Source organism: Sorex fumeus, unplaced genomic scaffold, assembly GCF_029834395.1.
Source record: "Sorex fumeus unplaced genomic scaffold, SorFum_2.1 ptg000072l, whole genome shotgun sequence".
In the NCBI taxonomy this organism is placed as follows: Eukaryota; Metazoa; Chordata; class Mammalia; order Eulipotyphla; family Soricidae; genus Sorex; species Sorex fumeus.
In genome coordinates, this window is record NW_026606129.1 from 53,389,365 (window position 1) to 53,413,214 (window position 23,850).

General features: G+C 61.7%; 1 protein-coding gene across 1 annotated transcript; it reads left to right on the top strand.

Moving 5' to 3' along the window:
- Positions 1 to 10,773: 10,773 nt before the first annotated feature.
- On the top strand, positions 10,774 to 22,243 carry PRKCD (protein kinase C delta). Its single transcript, XM_056129265.1, has 17 exons — positions 10,774 to 10,900; positions 11,662 to 11,861; positions 13,596 to 13,656; positions 13,767 to 13,932; positions 14,033 to 14,064; positions 14,971 to 15,056; positions 15,295 to 15,424; positions 15,812 to 15,912; positions 16,478 to 16,598; positions 16,702 to 16,808; positions 16,936 to 17,109; positions 17,222 to 17,313; positions 17,951 to 18,013; positions 19,143 to 19,281; positions 19,407 to 19,595; positions 20,050 to 20,178; positions 21,558 to 22,243. The coding sequence occupies exons 1-17, from the start codon at positions 10,789 to 10,791 to the stop codon at positions 21,708 to 21,710; spliced, it is 2,055 nt and encodes a 684-aa protein (XP_055985240.1). The 5' UTR covers positions 10,774 to 10,788; the 3' UTR covers positions 21,711 to 22,243.
- The last annotated feature ends 1,607 nt before the right edge of the window (positions 22,244 to 23,850 follow it).

The window sequence follows — 23,850 nt, forward strand, 5'->3', positions numbered from 1 at the left end:
AGACATACGTGCACACACACACACACACGCGTGCGTGCTCACATTACTCACCCACAAGCTCACACGTGCTCACATAGGCATATGCACATACACACGCGCACACACACACACACACGCACGCACACACACACACACACACGCGGAGATGCTCATCCGGACACTCAGGTGCCGGCCCACACACACCACGGGATTCCCATTCTGAGTCATGAAGAGGGTCCTAGCCCGAGGTGGGCACTTGGGGTGAGGTGTGAGACTGGTGGCTGGGAAGGCAGCATCTTTCCTTCCCACCTGCCCAGGCCCCTAGTGTGACGGGGGCTCGGCCTTGGAGATGGGGTCCCTGGGTGTGTGTATGCTGGGGGGGGCAGGGGGCTGTATCAGCTGTGCTGGTCCTGTTTGTGGTTGCTGTCGCAGCGGAGGAAGTGGACTGCCTGCGGTCGTGGGGCCAAGGTGTTTTCAGGCAGGTGGGGGTCAGATTGGCCTCTCTGTCCCGCACGGTGCGGTTGGGCTCTGGCAAGCTGACGGGGCACTTCTGGGGTGGCCTGTGCACTCTCCAAGGGCCAGACCCCAGGGAGACGCCTGTCCACCCATGGCGTTTCCGGAGGCTTACTTCCTCTGGGCTGCCCAGGAAGTGGTTTCTCAGCGGGACTGACCAGCCTCTGTCTGTGGCTTGCCCCGCCCCCGCCCCGCCTGCATGGGGAGCGCGGCTGGCCAGTGGGTCAGGCTGGCTGACCAGGCTGTCCACTGCTGTGGCCCGACAGCATTAACACTAGCTCCAGGAGCAGGGTGAGGGTCTGGGGCCGTGATGTCCCCTGCAGCCCCTACCAACCAGCTCCTCCCCACCCAAGCGTGTGAGACAGTCTCCCCCACACCCGGCTCCCCCATACCCTACTGTGTGCACGTGCCAGTTGCCGGCTGCCTCTGGGTCAAGGTGGGTAGCTGGACTCCTCCCAGTTGCCACACGAATGAGCCTGGGCAAGTGACTCAGATGCTAGGGCCTCAGTTTCCCCTCTGACGAACGAGACAGTAATAGCATCCACTTTTCTGCGATGGAAACAATAGCTAACGTATGCAAAGTAGTCAGCACTGTTCCTGGCACACGGTCGTTGTTTAGCGAGCAGAAACCGTAGGTATAAAAAGCCCGCAGCGCCCGCTTCTCGGTAACCGTTCGGGAAATGGCAAGTGGTACTGAGGGTGGGTTCTTGCTGAGGGCTTGGGCACGGGCCCGGGGTCCTGGGGCCAGGTGGTGCAGAGCCGGGCCAAGCAGCCAGGTCTCTGGCTCTCTCCCACCCCCTCTCCAGCCTCCGGGCCGGGGGAGAGTTCCGGGGCTCAATAGGTTCCATGTCCTCCACCCAGAGGAGCTCGGGTGGCGCAGCTGGGCCCACTCAGCCCGGCCCCTCCTGTTCTCCCCCTCGTTCCCTTTCAAAGACAGAGGATCTTGACAAATGGATGCGGGGAGGGAAAGGCAGGCCCAGCTGCCTGCTGCCCCCTCACATGTCCCCGGGCCCCCTCCCACGGCAGGGGAGAAGCTGAGGTTGGCAGCGAGGGGCTGGATGGGAGCCCTTGCTGCCTGCCGGAGTCAGCCCTGGCCTGGGAGACAGGGCTGGGAATCAACTTATATTTATGCATTCTTTTTTATTTGTGTTGGAGCTATACCTGGCAGTGCTCAGGGCTTACTTACTCCTGCCCCTGAGCTCAGGGATCACTCCTGGCGGGGCTCAGGGGACCGTCTGTGATGCCAGGGTTTGAACCCAGGTTGGCTGCCTGCCAGGCTAGCGCCCTACCTGCTGTCCTATTGGCCCCCGCTGCACTGTTGCTCCAGCCCCAATGTGCCTTTTTTTTTTTTGGCCACACCCGGCAAGTCTCAGGGGTTACTCCTGACTCTGCTGCGCTAAGGTGTCACTCCTGGTGGTGCTTGGGTGACCATATGGGATGTCAGGGATAGAGCCTGGGTCAGCCGCTTGTTAGGCAAATACCCCTCCCCACTGCCCTGTCACTCCGGCTCCCCATCGAGCTTTCCTGCAGCAGCCAGTGACAGTCACTAAGTGCCCTGTGGACACACAGATCAGCCCCGGGAGGCTTGGACTGGGCTTGGCTCTCCACCGTTGAGGGCCAAGAGGCAGGGGTCTGAGATGCTGAAGAGTGATTCTAAAGCAAAGCAGAGGCCAGCCAGGAAGATGAGTGTGGGTACCTTGGGGGCTTGGGCCAGGGCCATAGGCCAGACGGCTGGGCTCAGCACCCTGACATTTGCTGCATACTCTGTTTTGTTTTGTTTTGGGGCCTCCCACGTGGCACTGGGGAGACTCAGGGACCCCACAGGCGGTCATCAGCCATCTGGGCCTGAGTACGCAGCACTGCTTGGGCCTGACAGCTCCAGGGATTACCCCAGCCACCCTGCAGTCTTTGGAGGCTCAGGGCCATACTTGGCAGTGCTTGGGGGGCAGTGATGGGGCTGCACCTGGAAGAGATCCAGGAACCAAGTGATGCTGGGCATCGAACCTGGATTGGCCGCGTGCCAGGCATGTGCCCTAGCCCTGCTTACTGTCTCTTGACCCCTTGGTTTTTGGACCAGATCTGGTGGTGCTTGGGTGCTGCTCTCTCCAAGGTGCTCAAGGGTTGTTCCTGGTGCTGCTCAGGGTGCCTGCATCACTAGGGACAGAACCCAGTCTCTCTCTGGCGTGCAAAACATAATGCGCTCGCCCTTGGACCCATCTCCCCAAACTGAGACTGTGCTCTCCTGAGCCAAGCCTGGGCTGTTTGGAGCCTCAGTTGCCTCTTCCGGGGAATGGGCAGATAGGTAGGAAGTGTCCTTCTGAGACCCGAGTGGGGAGTGGGGCCAGCTTGTATTACTTAGGCGGAGGGCAGGAAGATGGAGAGGCAGGCCCAGAACTCAGGGGGAAGGAACTCGGCCGTTCAGGGAACTGTGAAGGCATCATTGTGGCTGGGGCAGAGGGGAAAGGAGAGGGCAGGGGCCAGGGAGGTCGCAGAGGGCTGGCTGTGGGGTCGAGCCAGGGACAGGAGTCTGGGACTATCCGAGGGGCTGTGGGAACTTCGGCACTCGGGCGGAGAGGTGCCTGTCTTCCAAGACCCTTCCCTTGCTGGGGCAGAGGGACAGTTGTGGGGCCGGAGTAGGGGTTACGGGAGCTGGGGCAGGAACGGGCAGCAGGATACTCTGCAGGGGGCTGCCATGTGGGGGTTGGGCCAGGGGAGGATGAAAAGGACCCCCAGCTGCCCAGCTGAGTGACTTGGAGACAAGGGGCATCACATGGGGGGGAGGGTCCGAGGCCCAGTCTGGACAACTCACGTCCCTCTGGGTTGCGTGGGGAGACCCGAGTGTCGGGAGGCGAGGAGAGGGCTCAGCAGGCCCCTGCAGGAGAGGCCCGAGAGACCGACGAGGCCAGGCGGGCTGTCCCTCGAAGGTCCCTGCCAAGGTGCCCAGGAGGGCATGCTTGTGGTGACTGAGCTGCTGTTTCCACAACAGCCCCGGAAGCTTTGGATCATGCCCATGGTTGTGTCGGGTAAACAGGGCAGTGGAGCAGCCGGGGGCCAGGGCCCCAGGCTGGATCAGATGTCCACTCGGGTGTGGACTGCAGTGGCCAGAAAGGGGGGAGGAGCGGAGCAGGGGCTTCTACTGGGGGCTGGAGAATACACAGAGGGCGTCATGGAGCCAGAGGCTGTGGGAGGGGTGTTTGGGGGTCCGCCCGGGCATTCAGGCGGCCTTTGCCCATCTCCTTCAGGGGCAGCAGCCGTTCATGGGGCGGCACATCTGGATGAGACCTGGGCACGCCAGCTCCTCTACTCGCTGCCCAAGGCAGGCACCCCCCTCCCCCGCCCTGCCTCTCTGCCAGTCTCTCACGGGGTGCTAGGGCGCTCGTGTCCCTCCCTGGGCATGGGGCCACCTCCTTCCTTCTCTGGAGCACAAGATGATCATGACCCTCGGGAGAGTCCCACGGCCCTGGGAGGAGGCCTCGGTGGGTGCAGAGGGAAGTGAGCAGCAGGCGGGGGGCCCATCTCCAGGGGCTGAGGACAGGGTGCCCACCTCAAGCACAGGGCCGTGCTCCACTGGAGGCTGCCAGAAGGCCCCGGTGACGGGGCTGTCCCCAGGTTCTGTGGTTTCGGGTGAACTGTGCCCCTCCCTCAGCCCTGGGCGGGAGCCTGAGCTCAGTGGAGGTCGCGCTGGGGTGCCCTGACCTCCATTCATCTGCCTCCACCTAGCTGCCTTTGCCTCCCTGTGCCCTTCCTTCCCCTTCCTCTTGGACTTTGCCCTGGAGGAACTTTCTCCAGCTCCCTCAGCTGGGCGGGCAGCTGCGCTATTTCCCCAGTGGCCTCTGCGCCCTGGGGCAGCCCTTGGCCCTGACTAGTGGTTGACTGTGTTTGGGGTGGGTGGGGTGGGCCCCTTACCTTCCTTCCCGGTGGGCTTCTGTGTTTCTCTCTGAAGGTCCCTGGAACACCCATGCCCCTGCCTGGAAGGTTCAGTGCTGGCACCCCAGGTCTCTAAGCCTGAGGGTGTGGCCCCATTGCGGGCCTCTGAGCCCAGGTGTGCCACTCTGAGCACTTCTCCGCGTGAGTCCCATGACCACTGTTGGCTGTGTGTGCCCGTGGGTTTGGGCTGGTGGGTGTGCCCCTGTGTGCACACGTGTGTGGTTATTCCGGGAGAGGCGCGCATGTGCCCCCGCCCTGGCCCTGCACAGAGGCCCCCTTGTCCTCAGTCTGACCATTGAAGGGGGCCTTGTTCCTCCCTGCAGGGGTACCTGGGTCCCTCCCTCGGACTGAGCATGGGGCTCAGTGAGTGACTCAAGCCGGAGCCTGGCATGGGCTATGCCCCCGTGTGCTGGCAGGGCTGACCTGAGCCCACAACAGATAGCAGGGACCAGGTCCTGCCCCTAGGGCTCTCCCATGCCTCTGGTGAGGTGGTCTGGGCACCCTGGTTCCTGCTTCAGCCTAAGGCCCTCCCTGACCACCACAGCTGACCAGAGCCGTTCTCTGCCGGCCTCTCTAACCACCTGAGCAGCACGAGCCTTGCCCACTTCTGCAACTGCACGGCCTGTGCCCGCCCCCTCCGCCCCCTCCCCCACTCACCGCCAGCTTTGGAGTTTCGTGTGTGTCTTATCACTGTGGGGCTGGCTGAGCCTCCTGACTTGGGGCCTGGGCCTACTGCCTACCCCCTGCTGCCCCATTACATGTGAAACTCTCCCAGGACATATGGGGGAGGGGGGAGAGAATTTGTCATTTTTTGGTTCTGTTTTTGAGTTACGCCTGGTGGTGCTCGAGGGACCCTATAGGGTGCTAGGGACAGAACCAGGGTCGGCTGTGTGCATGGCAAGCTCCTGCCTGCTGACCTGTTGCTCTGGCCCCAAGGTCAGATGTCATTGGTTCTCGGGGTATTGTCACCCCTCTTGCAGGTGTCTGGCCACCCCTGATTCTAGGGGCTTCCAGTGGGCCGAGCCTGGCGGTGGGATGATTAGATGCGTGACCAGGGCTGAGATGTGAATGGGGGCGCCGTGCAGAACTCTGGCTCAGGTGGGGGAGTGGGGAAGGATCTAGCACTCTGGCGGGGGTGGGGGGGGCGGGGTGAGGAATTCAGGGGGACATGCTGGCTGTGGCCACAGCCCAAGCAGAGCAGGGGGGAGGGGCGTGAAGCAGGGTGCCAACTCACAGGTGAGGGCTGGCGGGCTGCCTCTCTGCTCTTCTCCAGGGACAGGTGTGGGGAGAATGGATGGAGGCCCAGGGCCGGGGCTCACAGAGAGCAGATGCCCCATGCTGGGACTCAGCCGTGAGCCGAGACCAGTCGGGGCTGGGCACCTGGGCGCGGGGGCCTGGGGTGGGGGTGCTGGGAAGGGCTGGCCAGCCTGTCTCCCTGCCACCTCCTCTTCTTGCTGAGCCCGTTTTCTGGGTTGTGAAACCCCTGCCGCCTCTTGGATTTGTTTCTGGGAAGACCACGTGGTGGGGGGGGTTGCCAGCCGCCTGCCTGCCCGGCCCTTTGCCACGCCCAGCACCCTTGTCCTGTTGCAACCCTGCCAGGGCTGGCACTCCTCCTTCCTCTTCTGGGCCTCCACCCTCCTCCATTCACCGCGAAAGGTGCCAGTAACAGGCCCCCAAGCTCTGCAGAGGGATCTGCACCCTTTAGAGGTGCAGACGGGTCAACCCCGCACCCTGGTTTTGTAGCCACTGCCCCCCACCCCCACCCCATCTACACTGGTGTCACGGGCAGGTGGCAGGACACAGCTCCACAGCTGGGCAGGTGTGTTGGGTGGGGGAGAGGTGCTGGAGGGGTGAATCCTGCTCCCTAGTTGGGTGGGTGGGGGGAGTCTTTTTAGGAGACTTTTCTCAGAGGTTCTACAGGGACCTTCTCTGCCTTCACATACCCACTCCTGCCAGGGAGCGGGCCCACTCTGTGCCACCATGGCCTGGGATGCAGTTTGAGATCCCAGGAGCCCTTTCCTGCAGGGCCTGACTTCAGGTTCCCCTGGGGGGCAGGGGAGTCATGTCTGGGCACCTTCCCTCACAGACCTGCTAGCTTGCTGGGGTTTATGTTTAACTATTGGCCCTGCTGGGCCGCTAACCCCAGACTTCACACAGGCGGGGCCAGTCTCCTGGCCCATGTTGGGTTTTACTTTTCACTCTTTCTGACTTCTGGTTCTTGGTCACATCTAGCTGTGCTCAGGGCCAAATCCTGGCTCTGTGCTCGGGGATCACGCCCGATGAGATTCAGGGAACTGCTATGCGATGCCAGGGGTCGGACCCAGTTGGGCTGTGTGCAGGGCAAGCGCCCTCCCCACTGTGCTATCACTCTGGCCCCCGGGGGAACTCTGTTGTTTGGTCTTGGTGGTGCTGGGGATGGGACTGGGGTCTCGTGCCTGAGGCAAGCACTGTACCACTGGGCCACGGCCCGGTATTTTTCACCTTTCATAAACGTTGTCCTCAAACAAGTTGCAGGTGACTGTTGGGGACCCAAATTAGAAAGTACATTTCTCTTTCTGTCGGCCCCCTCGGGCGGCATGGCCCACGTCTCCTTTTCTGGAACACGCTCCAGCAGGCGAGTGCTCGACCTCACAGCCTGCATCTCCACGGCCGCCGTGCAGAATGGCCAGCCCCGCCCACTGCTCTGCACTGGCAGGAGCCGGTTTCGACCCAGAGGAGAAGGAGGAGGAGGAGGAGGTGGAGGAGGAAGAGCCGCCACAGCGGGGTAGCAGGAGGAGGAGTGTGTGCTGTGCCACTGGCCTGGGGTGGGTTGGGGCACAGGGCCACCCCACTTATCCCTGGGGTCCAGTGCTACTGTCCAGGTCTGGAGATCCGGAGTTGGGCCCCAGCAGTGGGGACGGGCGAAGGCAGCAGCTCTGAGCCTCATGGTCCAGCGGTGGGGAGGGCTCAAGGTCAGAACCAGGAGCGGCCTGGAGGTCAGGGTGGCCGTCTCCCAAGGCGTCCCTCTCTCCCTGTGCCTGGGTCTCTTCCTCCCGATGGCTCTCTGGGAAAGACTCAAGGCAGCATTAGGCAGGGCTGGGTCCCTTGGTCCTCTGTGGGATGTGGGGGAGCCAGCGCAGGGCCTGGTCTGTGCAAGGCAAGTGCTCCCTCACCGGGCTGCCTCCCCTGTCCTTTTTTGGCGGGTGAGGCCTCCTGGGCAAGGTCAGGAGGCGAGAGGATGTGGAGCCGCGCCTCCCACTCTGGGCTGTACCGGGCGATGCTTGGGGGACCATGTGTTCCTGGGGGTTGAGCCCGAGTTGGCCTCATGCAGGGACACCCCTTCACTGCGAACACTCTCCCCAGTGCCTCTTCCTTGGGACAGGAAGGGGTTGGGGGTGTGGGCACATGGCCGGTCATGCTCAGGGCCTGGCAGTGCTGGGGGTCAAACCAGGGCCATCCAAAGGGCAAGCGTCTAAATCTCCGTGCCGTCTCTGATTCATCTGTTTGGGGCGCTTACTTGGGTCGATGTTGAGGAGCCATTGGCGGTGCCAGGGTTCAGACCAGGGCCGCCTTGGCAGCTCTTGTCAGGCAAGCACCTTAACCTTTGAACTGTGTCTTTGCCCTGCTTGCACCTGTGGGGCTGGACGGCGGGGGCCCCTGGGCAGGGCCACCTTGGTGCCTGGCCGGGCAGGATGGGGATGCAGGAAGGGGACCGGACTCAGCTCTGCACACACGAGCTGCCTTCCCAGCCCACACCCTGCCCGATCTGCTTCCTGACGGAACACGCTGCTATATGATGCTGAGCAAGTCTCTTGTCCCTCTGGGCCTGATTCTTCCTGGGACAATGGCCATCTCCCAGACCCCCAAGGGGCACCGCAGCTAGTGACATCCTAAGAGCAAGTGTGCGTGTGTGTGTGTGTGTGTGTGTGTGTGTGTGGTTTTGACCACCAAAGAGGATGATGGTCCTTACTGGTGGGAGCTGAGAATCCAGCCCAGACCTTTGTACTCCGAGCCCAGTGCTCTCTGTTTCATAGGACTGCGCTCCTCCCCGCCCCCACCCCCCATCTGTGGTACGAGAAGCTAGAGAACAGGGTCCTCTTTGGGGGAGGTGGGGTGGGCGGTCCGCCCGGGCCCTCCTGGCCGTGTTCAGGCTGAGCTCACGGCTGCCTGCCTTTGGGGCCTATTTGCATGGGGGTTTTAAATAGCAGCTCCCCCACTTGTTTTGTGCATTTCTTTACCCCAGTGGTTCAGGGACTCCGGCACCTCCCTGCACGGGGCCTCACAGTGGGGGCAGATGCCTGCCGGGGCTCGGGGCTCTCTCCCTCCTGGGCCCCTGGCTCTGGGGGGCCATGGGGGGAAGAGGCAGGGGCGTCGAGCCTGGCCAGGACCCAGGCATGCTCTAGTTTTAATCCCAGGAACTTGGGGCCCAGTGAGTGACCTGCTCCCTGGATGACTGCCCACTAGCTCTGGGGCAGCCCCCACTGGGTCCCCCCACCCCCCGCAGACCCCTGCTCGGGGCCGCTGGCCTAGCTGTGCAGTGGGCCTCTCGTGGTCGTGGTCTTCCCTCCCGTGGCTGCTCAGGAGGGCAGGCCTGAGGGGGCTTCCCCCCCTGCAGCCCTGGGGGGTCCCCCCTTGGGGCCTGGGACAGGCATAGGCATGGAGTATGTCTGTGTGGGCGACCGTGTGTGTCCCAGGGGCTGCAGGGCGAGGCGTGGCTGGCGGGCGCGGGGCACCCTGGCTCCTCATCTTCCTGGAGCTCCGGGTTGTCTGTTAGGACTGGCTCCCTGGGACCTGGGATGCGGGGAGCGTGCGGGGTGGGGGGGAGGGGGGCTGTGCAGGGGAAGGGGTGCTGAGAGCAAGAGGGGGCAAGCGGGTGCAGGCCTGGTTTGGCTCCAGTCCTGTGCCTCCAGGGCCTGCTCCTCCCAGGCTGAAGGGTGGCTACCCTGTCCCTGGTCCCTTGGCCTCGCACCCGTGCAGGCTTCACACAGCAGCCCCTGGGGCTCCAGAGCCTCTGACCAGAGGTTATGTTTGCTGGCAGAGCTGTGGGAGGGCCTCTGTGGCCTTTTCTCTGAAGGATCAGGGGCACTCCCCGGATTCCTGTTCGTGTCCCCAGCCAGGGCGACCAAGAATGTTCTTCCCCCTGGCTCCGGCCGCCCCTCACACAGCCTGTGTCCCCTCCAGCCACTGTCCCAACTCCTTCTGCACTTCCTGCCTGCCCTCGGGCGCTCTCAGGCCACAGGCACAGATGTGACCTCACACCCCTGTGGGCTGGGATCCCCTCATGCCTGCCCCCCCAGTCCCCCCCCCCCCCCGCTTCTGCTCTGGCTCCCTGTGGGAGCAGGAGGTGCTCAGGGTGGGGGTGTGTCTGCCGGTGAGCGACTCAGGTTGGGAGGCACGTGCGCCCACATAGGCCCTGTCAGCATCCCTTCAGCCCTGCTTTGGGAGGGACCGGAGCCATAGGACAGCGGGGAGGGCATTTGCCTTGCCCCAGCCGAGCTGGGTTTGATCCCTGGTGCTCCATATGGTCTTCCGAGCCCTGCCAGGAATGATTTCCTGAGCACAGAGCCAGGGGTGACCGCTGAGCGTCGCCAGGTGTGGCCCAGAACCCAAACGAAACAAAACCCCAAACAAAACAAAACTGCTTTGGGAGACTGGACCCAGAATCACTGTTCCTGAAAGGCTGGGGTGGGTGCGGGTGGGGGGTGGGGGCAGATGCATGCTGTCCACCAGTAACCACCCAGAAGACCCCCTCACTAGACACCCTTAGTGGGAGGAGCTGCAGGACCGCAGGGCTGGCTGTGCTTCAGGGGATGCTCAGCGTGGGACCGGAACTGATTCCTATTGGCAGTGGTTGGGGATGTGTGTGGGGGAGGACTGGCAGCTTTGCCAGGTGGGTGTGCGACCTGACCCCCAGGTTCAGAAGGTCAGGCAGGCCCAGCCAGGGTGGGTGGGGCTGACCAGTGATGCTTCGAGCTGGAATAGAGCCCCCACTGCAAGGTTGCGCTTAGCCTGGGGGCTCGTGTCCCCAGGTGCCATCCTGCCCTTGCATGTCTGCCTGCACAGTCGGAGCTCGAAACACACTTGAAAGCCAGGAGGGGCGTCATGGGGGAGGACAGGGGCAGGGGGGCCCTTCCAGCCTCCCTTGGCCAATGTGGAAGTGCTGCCCCCCTCCCCGCACATCCCGGGGACCTGGTCCAGAAGGGGTAGCAGATGGGTCATAGAGGGGTCATAGGGTGCCCCTAGCCCTGCTGCCTGCAGCGTCCGGGCCTGGCAGGATCCAGACTGGGGTCAGGTGTGTCCACTAACACTGGCCGCCCAGGAGGCTGCGTTCACCCTGAGGGCCCCCCCCCTCACCCCTCTGTGTGCAACAGCCCCCCTGCAGGCCCCATCATGGCGCCCTTCCTGCGTATCGCCTTTAACTCCTACGAGCTGGGGACCCTGGAGCCCGCAGAGGACGCCCCGCCCTTCTGTGCTGTGAAGATGAAGGAGGCGCTCAGCACAGGTGTGCAGGGACGTGGGGGCGGGGGGGGGCAGCAACACTTGTTCCCCTGGAAACCGTGCTGGGGCACTGCCCCTGCCCATGCAGCTGGGGGTGCAGGATGGCAGGGGGCCCCCAAGGGCACTTTCCACGCATCCTTCTGTGCCAGACCCTGCCCTCAAGGTGCCGGGAGGCTCAGCGAAGGCCCCATCTGTCTGGGGTCCGGAGGGCTTCCTGGAAGCGGCAGTCTTCTGGTATCACATCCTCTTGCTTCTGCCCTCCCCTGCCCATCCACTGGTCCCGGGTGAGCTGTGCCTTCCCCCTCCCCCCCCAGGAAACTGTCCCTGACCCTGACGTCAGGGCTGGCCCCCTGACCATGGTCGGGTCTAGAGCGGGCCTGCCCCTTGCCTTGCTGTGTCATCACAGCTGGAGTGGCCCTCTGGAGGACCAGGCTGCTGTGGCTTACAGCTCTCCACACCTCCGCCCTGCGTTCGGGCGCCCGGCCCACATGCACGCCTTTCCTCTTCTTCTGGTAGTTCCTGGCCCCCAGCACTGGGGCTGCAGGGAGAGGGAGCAGCAGAAGCAAAGGCCCCGTGGTGGGTCCCGGGAGGGCCCCTTAGGGAGATGGACACTGTCTGGAGCAGTGGTGAGCGGGAGCAGGGCAGTGCATGGGGAGACCCAGGCCTGAGGCTGCTGGGAGAGCGAGCTCTGAGGGTGGCGGGCGGCGGGGCGGGGGGGAGTCCAGGGAGGGAGCGACAGGCTGTGACCCACTGTGCCCCTCCCAGAGCGTGGGAAGACCCTGGTGCAGCGGAAGCCCACCATGTACCCCGAGTGGAAGTCGTCCTTCGACGCCCACATCTACGAGGGCCGAGTGATCCAGATCGTGCTGATGCGGGCGGCCGAGGACCCCATGTCCGAGGTGACGGTGGGCGTGTCGGTGCTGGCCGAGCGCTGCAAGAAGAACAACGGCAAGGCTGAGTTCTGGGTGAGCTAGGCCGTGTGCGCCTGCCTGCCTGCCTGCAGGGCCTACGTGGTAGGCCTGTGAGCGTGCCGTGTGCGTGTGTGTCTGTGTACATGCTCTGTGTGTGTGTTTGTATGCTGTGTGCTGTGCCTGTGAGTATCTGTGTACATGCCTTACGTGTGTATGTGTGTGCTGTGTGTGTGTATGCTGTGCCTGTGTATGCTGTGTCTTTGTGTTTGCTGTGCCTTGTGTGTGTGTGCTGTGTCTGTGTGTGCTGTGTGTCTGTGTATGTGCTCTGTGTGTATTGCTGTATTTAGGTGTGTACTGTGCCTGTGTGTGCTGTGTGTGTGTGCAGTGCCTGTGTGTGTGCTGTGTGTGTGTGTGCTGTGCCTGTGTGTGTGTGCTGTGTCTACGTGTGTGTGCTGTGTGTCTATGTATGTGCTGTGTGTGTATATTGCTGTATTTAGGTGTGTACTGTGCCTGTGTGTGCTATGTGTGTGTGTGAGCCTTGCCCGTGTGTGTGCACATGCTGTGTGTGCACATTCTGTGTGTGTGTGTGTGTGGTGCCTGTGTGTGCGTGTGCTGTGTGTTGTATGTCTGTGTGTGTGTGGTGCCTGGGGGAGAGGGGGCTGTCTGCAGGGGCTCCCTTGCTCTGGCCGTGGTAACTGCTCTGCAGTCAGCCGCTCAGCCCCGGGCCCCCTCGCTCTTGCATGGAGCTCACTCCAGCCTCTCTGTGCTTCCATTTCTGCCTCGGTGAAAGGGGTCACTGAAGACCTCATCTCTGGATCAGCCGTGCAGATGCAGTGAACAGCTGGACATAGGGGGCTGGTCAGGACTGGCCTGTGGACGTGAGACAGAGCTGTTCCATAACCCGAGGAGGGTATCAGGCGCTGAGGGGATGTGGCCCCTCTTGCAGAAGCCACATCTGTTCCTCCACTCCCCCAGATTCTTCCTGGATTTTCCAGGCCCAGACAGGCAGTGGGAAGGAACAGGGAAGACGAGGACCCCCTCACCTGCCCACTTGGCATCACACGTGGTGGCTCTGTCCCTGGTGGCATGAGGCTCCTGCTGCCTAGGTGTCCCCTCTGGCAGACGGTGTGTGCCAGCCCCAGGCACACGCCTGCTATGCTCCCCTGAGCGACAGTCTGGGCCCTGGAGGAGGGTCTGGTCTGTGGGGCACACGGACAGTGTCAGCAAGGCACGGCTGTGTACATGCATTCCTGTGTGTGTGTATGTATGTATGTGTGTGCACGTGCACATCCATGTGTGCATGTGTCTGCGTGCATGCCTGTGTGTGCGCCCGTATGTGTGTGTACACATCCATGTGCCATGTGTGCATGTGTCCGCATGCATGCCTGAGTGTGTGCCCGTGTGTGTGTGTGTGTGTGTGTGTGTGTGTGTGTGCAGGCGCGCGTGTGCACACATAGTTGGGGACAGGGAGTGTCTAACGGGGGATCCTGGGGAAGGGGGCAGCTGGGTGTGGGTGGGGAGCTTTCCTTGCCTCTCTGTTCCCGGGCCTCTGTCAGGCTGGGTGTGGGCTGGAATCTTTCACTTCCCCAAATGTAACAATCCCAGGGTGGGGGCGGGGCCAGGGCGGGGCCAGCTCTCCCTGTCCTCCCTGACCACACTGTCCCCTGGCTTAGGGCCTGACACCTGGGCCCTGGGGTTTGGGGGACCAGCCATGGGGGCGGGACCAGCCATGGGGGTGGGCCCGCCCCTCACTGATCCCTCTCCCTCCACCTGCCCTCACCTCGACAGCTGGACCTGCAGCCACAGGCCAAGGTGTTAATGTCTGTGCAGTATTTCTTGGAAGACACAGGTAAGACCCTCCCAGGACCGGGAGGCAGGAGGGGGGTTCAGGGAGGCATCCACACGGGCAGGCCTGTCTGGGCCTCTCCGGAACTCACCCTCCTGCCCCTCGGCCCCTAGACTGCAAGCAGTCGATTCGGGGTGAAGACGAAGCCATGTGTCCATCCACAATGAACCGCCGGGGGGCCATCAAGCAGGCCAAGATCCACTACATCAAGAACCACGAGTTCATCGCCACCTTCTTTGGGCAGCCCACCTTCTGTTCCGTGTGCAAGGATTTTGTTTGGTGAGGCCAGCTTGTGTCCTCGGGGGCTGAGGAGGGGGCGGGGGTCCCCACGCTCTGTGCTCCCCATAACTCACCCTCCTCTGGGATTCTTGCCTTCTAGGGGTCTCAACAAGCAAGGATACAAGTGTCGGCGTAAGTGTCACCACCGCCCTGTCTGCATAAACTCACCCTGTTTCCACTCCCATTTGGGAAGGCTTGTGTCCCCGTGGGCCTGGGGAGGGTCCCAAGGCACGGTGCTGGGGGCTCCAGCCACCAAAACCCAGGCCTCTGTCTCTCCGGTGACCCCATGGCCAGTGGCTTCAGGCTGGGAATCTCCGATGAGTCGTGATGGCAGAGTATGGCCATGGGACTCTTTCCCAGGGAGGCCAGCAGGAAGGCCATCCTGCATGCGTGTGCGTGTGTGCGTGTGTGCGTGTGTGTGTGTGTGTGTGTGTGTTCCCACTGTTCATGTGCTCAGAAGCATGGGGCGTGGACTTGAGTCCACTCTCCCACTGGACACTGCTCTCAGCTTCCTCATGTCTAACAGATGATAACAGAGTCACTGGCACAATCACTGGGCGCACAGTGCTCACGCTCCTTCCAGGGTGCCGGTCCCGCCCGTGTTCCAGCTTGTGCATATCCGGCCACGGGGTGTGCCTGTGTCCCCGGTCCTTGAGTTGGAGTGTGTCTGTCTGTCTGTCTGAGAGCGCTCTGGAGCTCGTACCACCTGTCCTGGGCATGGATGAGGGGGTCAGGGGCTCCCTTGCTGCCCGTTCTCCCAGATACCCCACCCCTGGTATCCGCCCCGGGACGCCAGGCGCCTCCCCTAACCCCCGCTGCCTTCCACATCGCCCCCGCAGTCCTCTCCGGCCTGCTGGGAGGGGCCCGGGGAGAGGAGGACCCAAGCTCTGCTGAGGCTCGGGGTGAGGGTGTGGGCTGCGGGGAGAATGGCAGCTTTGTCCCGGAGGCTGCATTGCGCCCTCGGGTGCCAGCTCACAGCCTCTGCCCCTCCCTCCCGGTGTCTTCCCATCCCCCCTCCCCAATTTGCCGCACCTCAAGAATGCAACGCTGCTATCCACAAGAAATGCATCGACAAGATCATCGGCCGGTGCACTGGCACGGCCGCCAACAGCCGCGACACCCTGGTGAGGCCGGGCCCGGGACTAGGGGCAGGTGGTCAGCTGGGAGGGGTCTGGCCCTTCCTGTTTTTCTTAGTTCTTCACATCCCGCTGGCCTCCTCGGGCCCCTGAATTTCCTGGGCTCTAGGGTGGGGGGTGCCATCTTGGGCATCTTGCTGTGCTTGGTGCTATGGGGAGAGTGCGGGGGGCAGCAGAGGGGTCTGGAGCAGGCCGGTGACCCTCCGCGTGGGAATCCTCATCCCAGTTCCAGAAAGAACGTTTCAACATCGACATGCCGCACCGGTTCAAGGTTCACAACTACATGAGCCCCACCTTCTGCGACCACTGCGGCAGCCTGCTCTGGGGGCTGGTGAAGCAGGGGCTCAAATGCGAAGGTAGGTGCGCTGCCCTTGCCCCCACGCTGTGCGAGCCCAGGCGACCAGTCCCAGCCTTTGCCAGGCTGGGGGGTAGAGTGGGGGCACACGTGAGCTAGGTGCAACTCTGCCCTGGCCCTGAGGCTCTGCCCGAGACCCCTGGAGGACAGAACTCTTTAGAGGGTATAGAACCAGGTCCCTGTCTTCTGCCTTGGTTACTGGAGGGTGTGACAGCATCTGCCAGCCTCAGATACTTTTCCCCAGCGACAGGAAACCCTGCATCAGACTCCTCCCCTCAGCTGGGCCTGGGTGCAGGGGTGGGGTGGAGTCGGGGGTCCTTCCTGTGACTCAGTGCTGCTACTGGCTGTGCCTAGCAGGGCCCTGACCTGAGTCCTCCCTTGCCCCCAGACTGTTCCATGAATGTGCACCACAAGTGCCAGAAGAAGGTGGCCAACCTGTGTGGCATCAACCAGAAGCTGCTGGCCGAGGCCTTGAACCAAGTCACCCAGGTGGGCAGATGTGGGTCCTTGGCAAGAGGGTGGTGGGAGGCAGCCTGGCAGTACTCGGCCCTGCTCCCAGGGAACTGGTGGGGCATGTCCCCAACACCCCCTCCCGGAATGTCTAATTTGGTGATTAGGCAGCAGACTGTGGGTTGGTTTTCACATATGTGTGTCTGTCTGCACGCATCTGTGTATATCCGGGTGTGCACGCATCTCTGTGTGTCCACACATCTGCGTGTATCAGTGTGTGCACACATCTGTGTGTCATTAGTCTCTGTGTCTGTGTTTGCATGCATTTGTGTGTGTATGCATCTCTGTTTCAGTGTATGTGCATATCTGTGTGTCTGTGTGTACACGTCTCTTAGTGGCTTGTCAGAGTGTGCACACATATGTGTGTGTCATTGTGCGTCCATCTGTGTCGGTGGGTTGTCAGTGTGTGCATGAATCTGTCTGGTTACGCATACCTGTGTGTCGGTGTGTGTGTTGTGCCCACTGCCTGTGGGTCCTAGACACCCTGTCATGCTGAGGGCGGTGTTCTCCCCCTGACATCTTCCCCCCACCTCATCCCCTGCAGAGAGCCAGCGTCCGGAAGGATCTGGATCAGTCCCTGGGGAGCCAGCATTCCTCAAATTCTGTTGTTGGGGTCTACCAGCCTTTTGAGAAGAAGCCAGGGGTCTCTGGAGACGATAGCCCGGGTAAGACTGGGCTCACTTCCCCCCAGGAAACCCGAACTCCCCCACAGAGGCCTCTACCGTGGCAGACCCCGAGGAGCAGGGTCTCATTTTCTGTCTCCCACAGACCTTGGAGCCTATGACCGGCTCTGGGAATCCTCGGGCCTGTCTTCTAAGTGCACCATCGATAAGTTCGTCTTCCACAAGGTTCTGGGCAAAGGCAGCTTCGGGAAGGTGAGGGGCTGCCCCCGGAAGCCGGGCTCGGTCCCTGAGTCCGGCTGGCATCTGCAGGTGGACCTGTTGTGTCCTGGCTGGGGCCAGTCTTCCCGGCCCTTTTGCTGAGGCCCCTTCTCCCGGTCAGGTGCTCCTGGCAGAGCTCAAGGACAAAAAGGAGTTCTTTGCCATCAAGGCGCTCAAGAAGGACGTGGTCCTGATTGATGATGATGTGGAGTGCACCATGGTGGAGAAGCGGGTGCTGGCGCTCGCCTGGGAGAACCCCTTTCTCACCCACCTATACTGCACCTTCCAGACCAAGGTGCCCAGCCCCCTCTCCTCCTCTGCCCTCCTCCACCCAGGGCCATGGGTATGCCCCCTGGGAACTTGGGTCTGGACTCACCACCCTGCTCTCACCCACCGCAAATCTCCAGGAGCACCTGTTCTTCGTGATGGAGTTCCTCAACGGGGGTGATCTGATGTACCACATCCAGGACAAGGGCCGCTTTGAGCTGTACCGCGCCACGTATGTGAGGGCCACTGCCCAGCTCCCTCCCCGAAGAGGCCGCCTGCCTGAGCTGGGCTGAGGAAGCTCTTGGGGCCTCTGGGACTGCCCCCCAATGGGAAGCCAGATAGCGGGGCACTCTTGACGGGGGCACAGTACAGACATGCCAGGGCAGCTTGGCGGATGTCTTCTGCACTGGAGTGTCACCTCTGGACTGGGTGGACTGGGTGGACCCCCAGCTGTGCCTATTCATGTGTGTGCGTGTATGTGTGCTCGTGCAGTATGTGTGTGTGCGTGTTCATGTGCGTGCGTGCATGTGTGTATACGTGTGTGCATTTGCATGTGTGTGCTTATGTGTATGCATGTTTGCATGTATACATGTGTGCGTATGTGTGTGTACATATGTGTATATGTGTGCAGGTGTGTGCGGGTGTGCGAGCGTGAGCCAGAGTAAGTGCATCATACACTCCCATGGCTTTTCCTTCATCACTCCCAGGGCTGCCAGCCCCCTCTGGTCTGAGTCATGACGTGCTTGACCAGGCCTCGTTGTCCCCGGTGTCCTTGGCAGCTTTTCCTGCCCCTGGCATGAGTGCAAGGGCCCCGGAGCAATTGGGGCTGGTGGGCAGAAATCCCAGGACACCTTGTCTCCCTCCTCCAGCTTTTATGGCGCCGAGATCATCTGTGGCCTGCAGTTCCTGCACAGCAAAGGGATCATTTACAGGTACTGGGGGGCTCTGGGTGGTGCGGGGCGGGAAGCTTCGACTCGTCATGTTCTCTGACACGTTCTGAGCCGGGCCTGTACTCAGCTTCTGTCTTGAGCGCCTGGGATCTGCCTAAGCCACCTACTCCATTGCTGGCATTCTTTGTGGTCCCTCAGCCAGGTGGCCCTGTGCCAGCTCCGGGAACTTGCTGCCCATGCATGGCCTTGGCAGGACCACAGTCCAGCCGGTCCACTTGCCCTTCCGGGAGCAAGTCTTTCGCTCTGAACCCTCTGACCTGCCCCTAGTTCTTCCCTGAATGATGGTGGTCCCAGCCAGAGAGTGAGTGTACACCAGGTAGGGCTCTTGCCTTGCACACAGCCAGTCCAGGTCCAATCCCCAGGACCCCCCACAGTCCCCCAAGTAGTGCAAGGGTTCACTCCTGAGCTCAGAGACAGGCATAACCCTGAGCACTGCCAGGTGTGGCCCAAAGACCAAATTAGTAAATACTGTCAGGGTTCACGCTTTGTTAGGTGGGGGGGGCAAGATGCCATTGCAGGGTGCTTGGTGCCGCTTGCCCCTCCCTCCCTCTTTTCCTTCCTGCTTTTGGGCCACACCCGGTGGTGCTCAGCGGCTGTTCCCAGCCCAGTGCTTGGGGGTCATTCCTGGTGGTACTGGGGGAGCAGGAGGTGGTGATGATCAAGCCCAAGTCTCCTGCATGCAGAGCCTGTGCTTGGCCCGTGGAACCATTTCCTCGGCACCCAGGCGTCTGCTTCTCATCCTGGTTTGCATGTGTCTAAGTCATCTACCGACCTAAGTCATCTGCAGCCCCCGCTCCAGGCATCAGACTGACCTTGAGCCCAGGGGTCACTTCCAGTGTTCCCCAGCTTGGGGGGGCCTGGGCAGGTGATGTCGCCTCTGAGCCTCACTTTGAGCATATGCCTGGCGTAAAAGGAGCTTGCCGGAGGCCCCTCTTTCCTTCTCTGCTTCCTTTCCCTGTCTTTCTTGATCGAATCCAGGTCTCGAGCTCAGCCCTTTGAATTCTCTCCCTGGCCCAGGAGGCCTCATCCTTGAGGGTTGAGAAACTGAGACGGGGGCCAGGGGTGCAGGGCACGGGCTTCTGACGACTTCCTCTCCCATCCCTTGCCCCAGGGACCTCAAGCTGGACAACGTGATGCTGAACAGCGCAGGCCACATCAAGATTGCTGACTTTGGGATGTGCAAAGAGAACGTGTTTGGGGACAAGCTGGCCAGCACCTTCTGCGGCACCCCTGACTATATCGCCCCCGAGGTGAGCGGCTCCTCCTGGCTGTCGGACGCGCGGGCCAGCCACATCCAAGCTGGGGCCAGGAAGATGGGGCTGCCCCGGCCAGGGCGCCTGCCGAGGGCCCTTCTCAGCCCCTCCTCCCGCCCCAGATCCTGCAGGGTCAGAAGTACTCTTTCTCCGTGGACTGGTGGTCCTTTGGAGTCCTTCTCTACGAGATGCTCATCGGCCAGTCCCCCTTCCACGGCGACGACGAGGACGAGCTCTTCGAGTCCATCCGCGTGGACACCCCGTATTTCCCCCGTTGGATCACCAAGGAGTCCAAGGACATTCTGGAGAAGGTAGGAGGCCGGGCGGGGCTGGCCGGGACGGGGTTTGGGGGAGTGTGGGTGTCAGGAGTGCAGGAGCCCACCCCGTCCCCAGCCTGGGCAGCCTCTGTCGTGAGCCCCGGAGAGCGGGGAGAGATAATCCTGCCTATCTTGCTGTGAACCCTGAGTCCCTGCCTGACTGCCCTGCCCGGAGTCAGCCTGGGGATTGATTCTCGACTCAGGGTTGGGGGACAGGCAGACCCGACGCTCCAGTTGCCACTTCCCGTCTCCCAAGTGGTGGTGCTGGGAGAGGCCGGTCCACGGGACTGTGGGGTCGGGAGCCCGGACGTGCCCGCGGTGCCCAGTCTGCTACCTGGCGCCCAGAGTCCCTGCCCGCCAGCCTGCTGTCTGGGCCCAGGGAACCCGCAGGTGCTGCTGAGTGTCACCGTCTGTGCGGGTGCTGATCAGGGTCCTTGTTGGGTTGTAGCTGCTGGAGAGGGACCCAAACAAGCGGCTGGGAGTGACAGGGCTGATCCGGACGCACCCCTTCTTCAAGACCATCAACTGGACTCTGCTGGAGAAGCGCGAGCTGGAGCCGCCCTTCAAGCCCAAAGTGGTATGTGACCCGCGCCAGGCGCTGCGCCGTTGACCCGCTGCCCCGCTGCCCTCCCCCAAGTGGCTTCAGCCCCTCCCTCTGCTGCTCCTCTTTCCCCCGTCCACCACTCACCCAGCACTCTGGACCCTGGGTGCGCGCTGAATGCAGGGAGCTGCTCTGGGGATCTGGCCGAGGGGCTCACCTCACCCCTCCCCGTCGGTGTTCCACTAACACGGGAAGCGCTGAGCACGTAGCGGGCCAAGTAGGAGCACGGCCCAGACCTGGAGCCCTGCCTGGCTGGAGCCTTTGGGAGCTTGTGCTCAGGGTTGTGTGTGATGCAGGGGGTGTGACTCGGCCATGCCTGTTGGTGGCCCTGGGCCGTGGGGGCAGCCTTGCCCAGGAGCCCCGTATGCAGGGAAGGGGTGGACCTGAGAAGAGGTGGGTGCAGGCCCAGCTGGGGAGATCAGTCAGGTCGAGGAAGGGAGTTTGCACAGGGGCCCTCGTGTGGCTGGCTCTGTCTCCGGTGCGCCCCTCCTACTCAGCCCAGCTGCCCCCCCCCCCCCACACACACATACACAAGGTGGGGCGCCACCCCACAGGCCTGCGGAAGGAGAACAGGCGTCTTTCTCTCGTACCCCTGTGGCCGGCAGCCCTGCTTGGGTCACGGCCGGACCTGTGGTGGGTCAGCCCGAGCAGACATGCCAAGAAATAGGCCCAAAGCTGCTCCACTCGGCCAGTTTTTCAAACAAGCCAGAAATCCAGATTTTTGTGTCAATGAAAAAATGTGGGCTGAAGTACCATGAAACCCAGCGACAGGTGGCGGGGGAGTGGTGGGGAGCCTGTCTGCCCCGGAGCCCTGGGCTTGGGCCCCAGGTGCCGTTCCCTGCTTTGTTACATGTGGGGCCACACCCTGGGGCTCCGGGGGCCTGTGCGATTTGGGTGATGGAACCCGGGGCCACTGCATGTGAAGGGGGCCCCCACCCCCATGAGCCACCACCTCAGCCTCTTGCCGTTTCTCTGTGTCCTGGGAAGCTGAGAGAGAGTTGGCCCATTTTCCTCGGGAACAGCCCCGTAGTAAATCTTTGAGCCTTTGCCAGCCAGCCAGCAAGTCCCCAAGCGACCCTGGATGACCTGTCAGCGGGTGGGCGTGGCTGGACACAGGCCGACTCCATAGAAGACACTGGGATTTGAGTTGTGTTCAGTTTTCATTTCTTTTGGGTTGCCCGGAGTGAACCGCTGGCGGGGGCAGCATCGGCTTCCTGCTCTGGGTTCCTGTGGCTGCTGGGAGCTGGCCCCTCTCTGCTCCTCAGGACTGCCCTGGCCCGGCCCTGGGGTGGGGGGTCGGGGGGCTGGGAGGGTCCTGCAGACACCGCTCACCCCACGCTGGCTTCTCCTCGCAGAAGTCCCCCGGAGACTACAGCAACTTCGACCAGGAGTTCCTGGGCGAGAAGCCGCGGCTCTCCTACAGCGACAAGAACCTCATCGACTCCATGGACCAGACCGCCTTTGCCGGCTTCTCCTTCGTGAACCCCAAGTTTGAGAAGCTCTTGTGATAGTGTCGTTACCAACGTAACCCCCCCTCCCCTCCAGCCAGGCAGCCTGGGGCCAGCTAGCATGGCCCGTCCATCCACCCCGGGCAGGGGCTGGGCACCCTGACAGCGCCAGCCCGTCGCCCAGCATCAGCCCTTGTGTGACTTGTGATCGCTGCTGCCGCCCCCTCCACCACCCCCTGGGGGTCCCGGGCTCCGACTGGGCTCTTACGGTACTTCCTCTGTGAACTCTGTGAATCTGCTTTCCCTCTGCCCGCAGAGGGAAATTGTAAATCCTGTGTTTCATTACTTGAATGTAGTTACCTATTGAAAAAAATATATACGTGCCTAGATGCACGTATATATAATAGGCTGTATATATTGCTCGGTAGAGAAAATAATGGGAACTGGTGGTGTGTTTATCTTTTTAAAAAAGTATGTATGTATAAAAGTATATATGTATATGTATAGATATACATATATATGTATAGCCAAAAAAAAAAAACGCAAACTGAACTACTACCAGGTTCTTTTATTTGTGAGTCTAAATAAACGCCCGATGGGTACTGAGATCTGGCTGCAAGACGTGTGTGTCCCAGGAAGCTGGTGCTCCGGTAGCTTTTACCTGCCTTGCCCCACCACATGATTCATGTATGCAGCCGTGCCCCGGAGAGAGCCCATGAGCCCAGACATAGGTCTGTGGTTACAGTCTCTCCAGCTCCAGCCTAAACCACAGGCTTTTTTTTTTTTTTTTTTTGCTTTTTAGGTCACACCCAGTGGTGATGCTCAGGAGTTATTCCTGGCTCTGCACTGAGGAATTACTCCTGGCAGTGCTCAGGGACCCTATGGGATGCTGGGGATCGAATCCAGGTTGGCTGCGTGTAAGGCAAATGCCCTACCCACTGTGCTATCACTCCGGCCTCCAGCACAGGTTTTTCTGGGTGGCAGAGGGGAGCACCGGTGTGTCCTCGGGGCTGGGGGTGGAGACTGACCCCTGTAGCCCGTCTCTGTGAGGAGGGGGGGCCTGGGCTGGCCTGCACAGCTCTGGACCCTTCGTCCAAGTCTCCCCTTCTGTAGATGGGGCAAGGTAGGCCATGCTGGGTAGCTGACCCCTGCCTCGCCCTGCAGTCTGTGTGAGTGGTGGAACCTATTCTCGGGGCCCTCCTGTCCTGGGCAAGGACGTGGGAAGGGAGTTGGGTGGGGAATCTTGCTCCTGGGCACCCTACTACAGGACGGAGACACCCCAGAGCTGAACCGCTGTTCCCCCCCACCCTTCCCAGCGTCTCCCACCTTGCAGCTCCCCCTATGGGCTTCTCCTTCCCATCCATTCCCCTTTCCCAGTGTTCTGGGGCACCTTCCACCCCGAACCCTTAGCCCATTTGTCCCTGAGGTGGGACAGGTGCCCCCAGCACCTTCCAGGCTGGCCCACGTCAAGAGAGCCAGACATCTGACTTCTGGCAAGTTCGTTTTTCTGTACTGAAGTACAAGTTTCCAGGGGAGGGGAAGGAGGGGCCAAGGTGGGGGTGGAGGGCCGGCCAGAGGAGCCAAGAGACCACCCTCGCTTCTCTCAAGAAACCCTTGTCAGGGGCTGGAGCGATAGCACAGCAGGTAGGGCATTTGCCTTGCACATGGCTGACACGGGTTCGATTCCCAGCATCCCATATGGTCCCCCGAGCACCACCAGGAGTAACTTCTGAGTGCCGAGCCAGGAGTGACCCCTGAGCATCGTCAGGTGTGACCCAAAAAGCAAAAAAAAAAAAACCAACCCTTGGGGCTGGAGAGATAGCACAGCGGGTAGGGCGTTTACCTTGCAGGCAGCCGACCTGGGTTCGATTCCCAGCATCCCATATGGTCCCCCGAGCACCACCAGGAGTAACTCCTGAGTGCAGAGCCAGGAGTAACCCCTGAGCATCGTCAGGTGTGACCCAGAAAGCAAAAAAAAAAAAAACAACCCTTGGGGCTGGAGAGATAGCACAGCGGGTAGGGCGTTTACCTTGCAGGCAGCCGACCTGGGTTCGATTCCCAGCATCCCATATGGTCCCCTGAGCTCCACCAGGAGTAATTCCTGAGTGCAGAGCCAGGAGGAACCCCTGTGCATCGCTGAGTGTGACCCAAAAAGCAAAAAAGCAAAAACCCTTGTCAGACCCTGTTCTGCAGAGTGAAG